General features: G+C 37.1%; 2 protein-coding genes across 3 annotated transcripts; one reads left to right on the top strand and one right to left on the bottom strand.

Annotated features, from left to right (window-relative positions):
• The first annotated feature begins 291 nt into the window (after positions 1-291).
• On the top strand, positions 292-2,860 carry LOC135666024 (autophagy-related protein 8C-like). 2 transcript variants are annotated; one of them, XM_065177529.1, is made up of 6 exons: positions 292-494; positions 585-637; positions 1,420-1,475; positions 1,553-1,605; positions 2,363-2,481; positions 2,559-2,860. In XM_065177529.1, the coding sequence occupies exons 2-6, from the start codon at positions 601-603 to the stop codon at positions 2,651-2,653; spliced, it is 360 nt and encodes a 119-aa protein (XP_065033601.1). In that variant the 5' UTR covers positions 292-494; positions 585-600; the 3' UTR covers positions 2,654-2,860. The 2 variants fall into 2 exon arrangements, with proteins under 2 accessions (XP_065033601.1, XP_065033593.1); XM_065177521.1 differs by having other exon boundaries at positions 315-494; positions 582-637.
• Positions 2,861-3,643: 783 nt separating this feature from the next.
• Positions 3,644-9,067, bottom strand: LOC135666017 (probable beta-1,3-galactosyltransferase 2). Its single transcript, XM_065177510.1, has 11 exons — positions 8,599-9,067; positions 7,741-7,834; positions 7,398-7,462; positions 7,051-7,262; positions 6,902-6,965; positions 6,043-6,115; positions 5,769-5,889; positions 5,309-5,396; positions 5,098-5,223; positions 4,826-4,935; positions 3,644-4,066 (listed from the first exon to the last, which is right to left on the bottom strand). The coding sequence occupies exons 1-11, from the start codon at positions 8,736-8,738 to the stop codon at positions 3,918-3,920; spliced, it is 1,242 nt and encodes a 413-aa protein (XP_065033582.1). The 5' UTR covers positions 8,739-9,067; the 3' UTR covers positions 3,644-3,917.
• Positions 9,068-10,912: the final 1,845 nt, after the last annotated feature.

Genomic DNA, 10,912 nt, shown 5'->3' with positions numbered 1-10,912 from the left:
TGCCCAACTACATCTAACGGTGATTTCTTGATCATGACATGTGAATGATTTTGGATAAAGCTATAATTGAACCACTCACCATTATCATTATTTATGGGCTAAAATAACTAATTCTTTAATTGATTTTTAATTAGTAATTAAGAAATCAACAAAAAGCTGTTAGGGACATATAATAATATATCTTTAATTGATTCGTAATTAGCAGTTATTTTGGAGTCCAAAGGTCTTTGCTTGTTCGAGCAGGCAAACTGTCCCTTTCTCTTTTCCGTGCAGCTTAATCCAAACCTTCTCCACGTCTTTTAACTTCTTTCTACTATAAAAACCCTAGCAATTATTTGACCTTTCCCCAATTCCTTAGGTTCCCGAAACGCCTGCCCGTCTCCGAGTTCCCCTCTTTCCCAATCCGGTGCCGAGGAATTCTGTTGCCGCAATTGATTCCTCGATCGTTTAGAGTCCGAACTCGATCCTTCCACCCACGATCCATCGATCGATCGGTATAATTTTCGATTGTGATATTTGATTGTTTTGGATTGGAATCACCGGTGGTTGTGACGGTATTTGCGTGGTCTTGGGAATTTCAGAAGGAATCCTGAACTCTCGATGGCCAACAGCTCGTTCAAGCTCGACCACCCCCTCGGTTTGTGCTTCCAAGCCCCGCAATTTCTCGAAGAAAATGTTGTCTTTTTATGTCAGGGATGGGATTTTGGAATAAAGTTCGATTTTTTTTTTATATCTATGCTGCTAGGTTTTCTTTAGCATGTAATCTTTTATGACTCTATGGAGATTACGGTTGTGGTTTGAGATCGTTTGGTTGATTTTATGCTTTTAATTAAAGGAGATTGTCTGAGAAGAGGGAATTGAGTTTCAAAAGGAACATGAAATTCTTAAAATGTTTCTTTCATATGGATTCGAATCTAGGATGCTCACCAACATTTCAGGTTAACAAAAGTTCATAACCCTTTATATTAACATTGAAGTGCCATGAACCTGAAGCATGTCTGGAGCGGCAAATTTAGTGATTATTTGTTCATGTGGCATTCAATTATGGGAGGATACTTATAGAAATGTGGCAGGTTATGATGTGAAACTTTATGGATACACATAACAAAGTTGCACTCATGTGTGCTGATGGATCAATGAGTTTGACTTTGCATATGAGAATGACTGAAATTTTTAATTGACAAGTAAATATACAGATGAAATATGTGACTTTGCCTCTCGGAAGTTCCTGTTATCCACAATATTTGTGAGTTCTTACTTTTATGGTCTACTCCTGTGGTTATACTTGAACTTACCTTGTAATTGTTACCGCTTTGATTTTTATCTTAATATTGCCTATGACTTGCTTGATATTTGTGTGATTGGCTTCTCAAGTTTCTTGATTTCTATGTTGAAATGGATTCTGCATTCTAATTTCAGAAAAAAGGCAGGCTGAGGCTGCACGAATCAGAGAGAAGTACTCCGATAGAATTCCCGTAAAAATTTCATTTTTGTGGTAATTTTAGAATGATACTTTATTAATTCCTCTCATAGATATTGTCATTTAATGTAGGTGATTGTTGAGAAGGCTGAAAGGAGTGATATACCAGACATTGACAAGAAGAAGTTAGTACTTAACATTTCATTTTTAAGATCTGTCTGTTTTATGTGACTATATTTTTAGTCATCTAAACTTTAAAGAAACAAATATTGTTCAAGCGAACTTTCATTTATGGTCCTTAACTAGATCCGTATGACTCATTTGTAGTTGTGGTATTTCTTTTCTTCCCTTTTTTTGAGGGTCAAACATGTTTTTCATGCTTTATCTTCATTATCAATGTTTAATTAGGTGGACTTTTGGGGGAAAAAAATGTTTAACTTTGTGGACTTAAATTCTGGGAATTCCTGTAATACAGTTAGGTATGTGCTGTGATCTACTACACCTGTGTACAACTTTTTTTGAGGAAGAACCATTGTTTCTTAAGTTCTATAAAAAGGAATTCCAGATATCCTCACTTTACTGGTTTCCTATTCTTAGAATTTGTTGATGAATGGGAAACATTGTAGAGGTTATATAATTACTTTAAAGTTGAATTTTCCTTTCCCGAGGTGAAGAAACAAACTGTTCCTGTCTGACCTAGTATTAGGAAGATTTTAACCTGTAAAATTTTGTACAGTTTCTATGCACATGACCACTTGATTTAGTGGAGCAGGCCTTAGCATGTGGTTTAACCATGAATATGCAGTTAGGAAATTTGTTGTGAGTGGCATACACCATGTTTTACATTTTTAGTTAAAATTATATAACCAATAATGTTGACATATTTTCTTATTTTATTTTTAGTCTTTACAATTTCTGAACATGTCTTATGGCTTTATGTAGGTACCTAGTTCCTGCAGATTTAACAGTTGGACAATTTGTTTATGTTGTTCGGAAGAGGATTAAGCTCAGTGCAGAGAAGGCCATCTTTATTTTTGTCAAGAACACATTACCACCTACAGGCATATGAGCTACTTCATATTCAGTTTGTTTGTTTTTGCTTTTTTTCATTGTATTCATCCATAATTTTCCATTGCAGCTGCAATGATGTCTGCCATCTATGAAGAACACAAAGATGAAGACGGTTTTCTTTACATGACATATAGCGGCGAGAACACATTTGGTCGCTTTTAAGATGATCTGGCATGTGCTATCCTTGTAAATAAAATAATGAACGCAAATGTGCATATTTCTGACATTGGTTAAATTTCTGCTCTTTAGATGTAGCCTCATAAAGCTGGGCTGTCAATCTCGCTACTTTCAACTCTGGAATTATAACTATTACTTCCACACAAGTTCATGTCAGCTTCATGGCATATGACATTTTTTTGTTGTTGGCTATGTTGGTGTTGAACTGTGCTTTGTTTGATGTTAAATTTGATGTGCAAAGTCACTCATTTCACTATGGAACTTGAGCTGACATGCATCACATTAATCCAAGGGTGTCTGGATTATCTGGTTCATCTTGCAGCAAATCAACTCTGGTATCACTGACCACCTCTATTTTGTTGTTTTCTTTTGAGTAGATTGTTTTGTTACATTTATGAATCTAGTATCTACTTGATTAAGCTAGTTTCTCATCCTTTTATCTGTTTAATTCCCAGCTTTTAGTGTTAGAATTATCAAGAGTCCATTTTCTGAGAATTCAACGAGCTTTAACCCAAAAAATTTAATTTTGTTCGGAACAGTTTATACTGAATGATATTTATTGGTCGAGACATGAATCGTGGACCGCTGTGTCTTAGATGCCTCCGATTCTTTTTAGTGCTTGTGACTCGCAAGCCCTGTCTACCCTTTGTGTCTTCTATCGTCTAGTACTTTTCCTCCTCCTTCCTCCATGGTCTCCTCCTAGTCCTTTTTTTCTTCTCACATCTCCTCCTTGTGGTATCGAAAATTTCATTTTTTGGTTCAATTATCAATGTCAAAATGGATTCTCAAGCCTACTTTCTACTAATCAGGAGATGCTAGTCCTAAAAGGACATGACTGTCAAAAATTGAACTTTATCCTAATGGATGTACTTCTCCAAGTTGAACTAAAGATCATAGATCACAGACCATAAGAAGAAAACACTTCCTTACAGGAAAACCACAAGGAACACCCATCACTCTGCACAACAGGAGAGAGAAGGAAAAGTCATCTATAGGATGACCAGCACTTATTACACCTGAACCCATTAACATGAGTTGTAAGATACAAAAAAATTGGTCATCAAGACCTCTAAAGAATGTCGGGGGAGAATTGCCACTCCCTCTCCTCTCTTTCACTTTCTGTATTCCTCACTTTCTCACTGTTCTGGGGATCATTCTCTTTAAACTCTGATACTTTCGCGATGAGAACATGTTTGTATAGATGCAACGTAACGCGCCACCATGTCAACAAGCAAAAGGGATGCTTCTCTCAAAAGACTGCATTCAAGAGAGCATTTTTGCCTTCCCCGCACCGCCGGTGAACCTCCTTGATCCTTTCAGCTGAGTTGCAGATGCCACTGCAGCTCCAATCGAACGAGGCAACACAGATGTTGCCTGCCTGGGCTTTCCACTCACAGTCTGCATACAAGTAGCACCGGTGCATTAGTCTATCATATATTATAGCTCGAAAGAATTGCTCAGAGCAAGAGCTTAAGAACTACAACTGATACATTGACACATAGGATATGAATCTATGCCTGCATGAAGTACCGTTCACATAAAACTCGATTAAACATCATGATGTGTACAAGTAACCAATGGTTCCTGTCAACCACAGTTTGACTTGATGTTTTGTTGTAATTCTTTTACTTCTCTACATCCCACATTTTCTCAGAAAAGGTACGATTGTGTTCCTATTATGCTTCTTTGAGTGAAACTCTTAATTCTTCTTCAACATGTTTAGAGCATATTTTTTATGAGCAACACAATGTGTTCAATAAATGTAAAACTGGCTATTATAAGAAGAACCCATCTCATCCATGAATAAGTCAGGAATCTAAATTCCGATCAAAACCAAAGCTTAGTTTTCCTGTTTTTTGTATCAAGTTCTTTTCAAAAGGAAATGAGTTGAGGCCTGCAACCAACACCGCACCCAAGATTTTCAGAGTATTTTACAAAACGATATATTTTTATGTGCCGAAATTCTAAGACATACTTTATCTAACTGCCTCGACATAGAACTAAACACGGTGTAGATTTTATTTATACATGCGATACTTGTGAAGAAGCTTTTGGTGACTACAAGCAATGCAGGAGAATCCAAGATGGAAATTTAATTGATCATGCATCACTGTTGATAAAGAAAAACTAGTGTGTCTTGATGAATTTGTATCTTACCTGGAGGGGTGCCACAACATAGTCTGCGGTCGTCGATATGTTCAACATCTAGTCCAATAAACCATGATCCCAGTGAAACATCCTCATTTGCATACTTGTGAAGCACATGCCTAATGTTAAGAGAACCAGAGTAGTTGCATCATAGGTCGGTTACCGTAAAATTAGTTTTCAGAATATAGCTCCAACAATGATTGTAGCATTCACAGCATTAGAAGAAATGGAGTTCAATGCAGTAAACATGTAGCAAAAATTGGATGCTAGTTGTAGCTTACTGATTCATGGATATGTAAGTAGCCAAGTCCTTTGAAATGGCATATAGCTGCCCAGTAGCATGCCGGAAATACTTATTTCCTTCTTCTCCGAACTTCCAATACTCAGGTTCGTGGTATCTCACTCCCCTGTCCATTAACAACATTCGACACTGAGACATACTAAATGGCACCTGTCGATCACAAATACCGTCATGTAAAAAAACATGCTTACTTTTGAGCAAGGACTGGACCAGATTTCATACATCCAATGTATACCCGAGGCTTCGAACGGTGCTTGGCCAGAGTTTCACCAAGAGTTGCTACAATTTTGGAAGTCAGATAATTCAACATATTCACATTAGACAATTAAGAAAACAAACATATAGTCAAAGCGAGACTGTAGTTCCAGTAAAGAGGAACAAGTGAAAGCTAGGGCTGAGTGGACTGTCATATGTTTGTTTCTTTTTTCTAGGGAGTATCAGATTTCCTAAGGTAAATAGCAGAAGCTATAATTTTTTACAATTAAGATTGATTTTGGGTGCAAGCAACTTAAGCTATGTAAATTACTAACTGAACATGATATACACCGAAATAATATATCTTAAGAGAAAGAAGAAGATGCTTGTAGAGCTAAAATTTCATCTTGTTAGACAAAGACATATGTAAGCAATGAGAATAGCTACTTCACCCACCAATATTTACATGTACATCATCATCTACTTTGATGTAGAAATCGGCATCCCACATAGAAACAGCAGTTGCAAAATATATTTTAGTTTTGGCCGATAACTCAAGATAGCCTTCAACATGATCCTGTAAATAAATGTATCATTGAATCAATAATACAAGTTTGACCATGTGGAAACCAAACAAAAGTATGTTAATGGAAAACTTGGACTGGCCAAATAACATCTAATTATGATAGCAATAAATCGCTCTATGATAAAAAGAATTCAAGAATCCAACCAGTCTCATTAAGTCCCCATTCTTTGCATGTTCAGCTTCAATTGCCTTGTCTAAAATTCCACCAGATGTAGCACTGTGAGAATATCTCAAGGCTGTTAGATTGAAAATCTATTGAGCAGCAGAGGCAACAAAGTCAGAATAAGCTGAACAAAAGCTAGAAAGGTTCTCAATGCTCTTTTGGTTCTCTCTGTGCATTCAATTGTAGGAGGGGAATCAAGTAGTAAAAAAATAGAAGATATATTTCTCCTCCCAAGCTGATAAATTTGGAGAATTTACTTTTTTGGAAATTTACTTTCTTATATTGTTCTATTTACTGACCATCTTTCAGGACAAAAAAAACAATAACAAAGGAAATAATCAAGGTGAGTAGGGATTTTGAGTAAAACACCACAAACAAGATAACTTGATCCAAAGTCTAGGCTAAGAATGATGATTTTTACACTAAAATCATAAGAACAAGAAAAGAGAAAACTAAACTAGTCACATCCATTTTCGAAACTTCTTTCAATCATACTCCCATCTTGATGATATTATAAAACACATCATGCCTAGTTTGAAATTACATTTCAAATTAAAGCATCAACTGCAATTCACCACAACACCTTAGTAGAGCATGTCTTGAGAGCCAAATGGAGTTGTAACTTGCAGTCAATCTTTGGCATAAATATAATTTTTCCAGGGTAAGATGTTTACATACTAGCACACAAATGCAAGGTGCAAATTGTGGTTTACTCATGCTCACTAAGCATACTGACAGACAGAGACACATAAAGAGACAACACATGGATGGACATGGAAAGGAAAAGGAAGAATCTACAAGAACATGTTTTCTGATGAAACTAGTGTTGCAGGTACACACCTGTGACCGATGACAAACCGAACAATAATACCTTTCTCTTCCTCCAGCTTCTTTCTCTTTTCGCCTATTAATTATTACACAAGAATATGATAATTAGATCCAAGCAATTGATCATGAAACAATATGCAAATGCAGGTGGACAATGAAACCTTGAGGCATCCAAGTTGCACGAACTGAATCTCTTCTCCGACGACTGCTAAATGCAGTATTAATTCCTATAACCATCAGATACTTCCTTCGTGCCCTAGATTCGGTAGCCTTTAGAGTCTCCGACAATGGAGCACCATTGACTAGTGACTCCTGTGTGGCTCTGGCAGCTGCTAATTCCATTTCTAAGTTCGCTATTGTTTTATCAAGTGTCCTGTGCAAAAGGTTCTGTTACTGAGCAGATTGTAACTAAAAAATTCTCACAGGTATCATCAGATGTGCTATTACTATTATGATTTAAATTCATATCCAAAGAGTTCTGATGACACGAACCGATACCCTGACTTACTGTATAACTTGCTGTGTGTTTGAAACTTTTCCGAGGATATCTTTGGCCTCTTGTTTTTTGTCGATCTGAAATACATGAAAACAGAAAAAGAAAAAGGATGATGTAACGAGTAATATACCAGCTAAAGTGAAAAATAAATGAACTAACAATTAGTCTCTAATGAGACACCGACAAAAACTTATTTTGGCAAAGTTGACGAATTCATAGTTTAAGGTAGAAACAGAATGTAACAACATTTTCCTATATCAAAAGAATGCAATAACATTTATGTCTAACCACATTGCCATTTTAGAGAATAAATTGAAATAACTATTCAAAAATGGTATAAGGTTAACACACTCACTGTTCTTGGATTGCAGTCATTGGCAACTAGATTCAGCTTATTATCTTCTGTTCCCGTTGTCCTGATGATGTCCTTTGCTTCAGGCATTGTCCAACTGTCACCATTGATCAGTATTATGACCACATCACATGGTTATTATAGTGGAAAATGAAATGAGTAGGTAGCATGCCATGATTTTGCTCAAGAGTAGATGCTACTCTAAAGTAAAGAAACTTTCAAAGAAAAGTATATCATGCTATCGAACCACCGAAGTCTCTATAGCCCAACTTCTTGATGCACAGCACGGTGTTGAGAACTTATAAAAGGGAATTACTACAACTAGCCACGGTAATGACACCCCTAAGCTGGTCTAAGTATATCACTAAAACACATACTGTAAAGGCCTGTCTGTTCATCACCAACACTAAATTAATGAAGAAAAAAACAGTAATTTATCCACTTTGCAGAAGCCACAGAAACTGAGAACAAGCTATTCCAGTTTGATATGTCTGATGATATCAGAAAATTCAGTTTAGCTACTTTCTGTAGCACCATATTGTCCTATAAATCACTATCCAATTTGCATCAGACCAACTGTTTCTTTAAGTGGATCTGCAGCTAAAACAGATTAGTGAGTCTAGTCAATCAATTCGGATGCAAGAAGTGGTACTCAATAAAGCATATTGATCGGACAACTATAGCACAATAATCATGCATTCCAGCTATCACAACGAATCGATCAGATTATACTGATCTGATCATAAACCACTAACAAGGCTCTGTTGGTCGAAATCCAGACCAAAGCTTTCTCTTTATAAGGAAACAGAATCTAAGAAGCCAAGGGCCCAAAGTGAAGGAACCAAACAGAAAAATGGGTACCTGTTGATGAAGAGTAGACCAGCACAAAAGCTTCCAAGGCAAAGCAAGAAGGTCCACGTCATGGACACCATGCCCCTTGCCGACAACTCTCCTCCTCCCCCACCGCCGCCGCGACCTCCTCCTCCTCTCTTGAAGCTCATAGCTGCTCTCCTCTTCTTCTCCCCTCTTACAGCGCACCCAGAGCCGCCACAGAGTCCTTCCAATCACCGCTGTCCATCTCAAATTATGAGTAAAGATCCCACCTTTCTCAGCGGAGGCAACGTATCGATGAAACAGAAGGAACCGGGGAGATCACAACAACCAATAGGCAATTTCAGCAAGGGAGGGAATTGAATTCGGCCCAGTGGAACCGAGAAGCTGGAAACGAGGGATAAAAACTGGATCTTCAGCGGGGAAGTCGTCGGTTTTTGGACTCTTCCTCTCGACTCGTAGTCTATTCCTCTCTTTGGGGTGGACTGTGGAGGAAGCCAGAGAGACCCACCAAACGAAGGAAGCGAGGGAAAAAGGATTCATAGTAACAAAGATTTTACTTGGTTTCGTGGACTCTCTCATCTGCGGTTGCGTTCGGAACGACTGATGCAGATTGGCACAAATGCCCCGGAGATCATCGGAGTGCTGCGAAGGAAGACGGTCATTCGCTATAAAGAAAGGTAGAAGATCATGTGGACAAGAAGGATGACAGGTTGGAGTAGGTTCAAATCTAAGATGTTTACAGTGGTGTGTGTTGGCCTTTTGGAGTCATCATTCTGCACATGATTGCTTCACTGCACATTTCCTAGATTTATGGTAATCTACATCTGTAGACTGAGATGAAAGATGACCGATAAATATAAATATATGTATATATATATATATAGATGATGATTATTTTTGTCAATAAATCATAAATAATTATTCATTTTAGGTAAACTCATTCTATTATATTAGGCGATGTGATCTCTCTGAGCTATAAAAAAAATTATCCATTTTAGAATTATTTGTGTAAATCATAAGAAATAAAAGTATTATGTTAGGCAATGTGGGCTTATGAGCCATAAGAAATTATCCATTTTAGGAGTGTTTGTATAATTTGAACATAAAGTTTTTTCTAAAGTCTTAATTTTCTAATTCTTCTACAAATATGAGATTAAATATGATATTATCATTGTTTTGATATTTTAAATTTGTTTATGTAACAATTTTTGGGTCAGTTCTTATCTCACTCTATGGTAGTGAAGTAGAAGAAGAATTAGAAGATGATGCCCAAGTAGCATGAACACAAATGATGGCTAAGCACCACAATAAGTGCTTGTTATGCCCAAGAACCATGCACATAACTTTACTACTATGACTGAGACACACTACTGCTTCATCTTTCCAAGGAATACACCAGTCAATAATTGCAATGATATGATATTTCATTGCTTCCTTTTGTAGGTAGGGCCAATCAAGCAACAAACTTAGCTTCCTGTTTCATGCATTGAGTTAGCAGAATGATGCAAGAACAGATGGCCTCAAGCATGTGTGGTCCTTTAAGAGGCCCTTCAGTCACATGGATTCTTAGAGTGATGGGAGGGCAAATAATATTGCCAACAAGAAGAGAAGACCATGCTTTCAATAATGACCTCCCAACTGCCTCTTCCTTCCACTTCACATGGAATGAAAGAAGAAGGATTGATGAGCTCTCTTATCTGAAAGTAGATTCAAGGAGGCAAGACTGTCAAGCTTGCAGAGCTTCTTCTCTTCTTTTGATGAGGATTTCTTTGTGGCAAGTCAGATATATACTTACCTTGGAAACCACTCAGCCATCTGACAAAGAAGCCAATGGCCTGCAACTCCACATGCATGGGGGAAGGGGCACCACATGGGATGTGTTCATCTTTTTGTGCAGAGAGGAAGGTTGAGCTTCAAGTTTGCCACCTCCTGAGCTGACTACACCTAAGAATTTCATAGTTGATTGGATCTGGCCTTGAATTTATCTGAAATATTATTTGATCCAAGTTCTTTGCATCAATCTGTTTTTATTTTAGCTGTAAAATCAAATATATTCTGAAGGTTGAAGCGTTCATGATTCAAGTGACAGAAAAGCTTCCTTGTCTGTGTATACATCAAAGCAAATTTAGAACCATGAGCTGAAACTTTTTGTATTTAGATTTATATATGCAATTGGCTTATTCCTACTTATTTTTGTGAACTGGGATTGATTTTGACATGTACCTTCTCCAATTCTTTTATGGATTCAGGAGATATGAATCTTTTTCTTTTTTTCTCACTGGGGCAGTTTGAATAATAAATTAGAATGAATGAAGACAATCCAGTTGGTGAATTCTGGTGT

The sequence above is a fragment of the Musa acuminata genome, chromosome BXJ1-4 (genome assembly GCF_036884655.1).
Source record: "Musa acuminata AAA Group cultivar baxijiao chromosome BXJ1-4, Cavendish_Baxijiao_AAA, whole genome shotgun sequence".
Taxonomy (NCBI): Eukaryota; Viridiplantae; Streptophyta; class Magnoliopsida; order Zingiberales; family Musaceae; genus Musa; species Musa acuminata.
This window is presented reverse-complemented; position numbering and strand designations above follow the sequence as displayed.

Coding starts and splice junctions, on each gene's coding strand:
- LOC135666024 (XM_065177529.1), top strand. CDS start 601: ATGGCCAACAGCTCGTTCAAGCTCGACCACCCCCTCG. Junction 638..1,419: donor CAAGCTCGACCACCCCCTCG/GTTTGTGCTTCC, acceptor TTCTAATTTCAG/AAAAAAGGCAGGCTGAGGCT. Junction 1,606..2,362: donor CCAGACATTGACAAGAAGAA/GTTAGTACTTAA, acceptor GGCTTTATGTAG/GTACCTAGTTCCTGCAGATT.
- LOC135666017 (XM_065177510.1), bottom strand. CDS start 8,738: ATGAGCTTCAAGAGAGGAGGAGGAGGTCGCGGCGGCGGTGGGGGAGGA. Junction 6,966..7,050: donor TGCAACTTGGATGCCTCAAG/GTTTCATTGTCC, acceptor AATAATTAATAG/GCGAAAAGAGAAAGAAGCTG. Junction 5,224..5,308: donor GGTCCAGTCCTTGCTCAAAA/GTAAGCATGTTT, acceptor GTTAATGGACAG/GGGAGTGAGATACCACGAAC.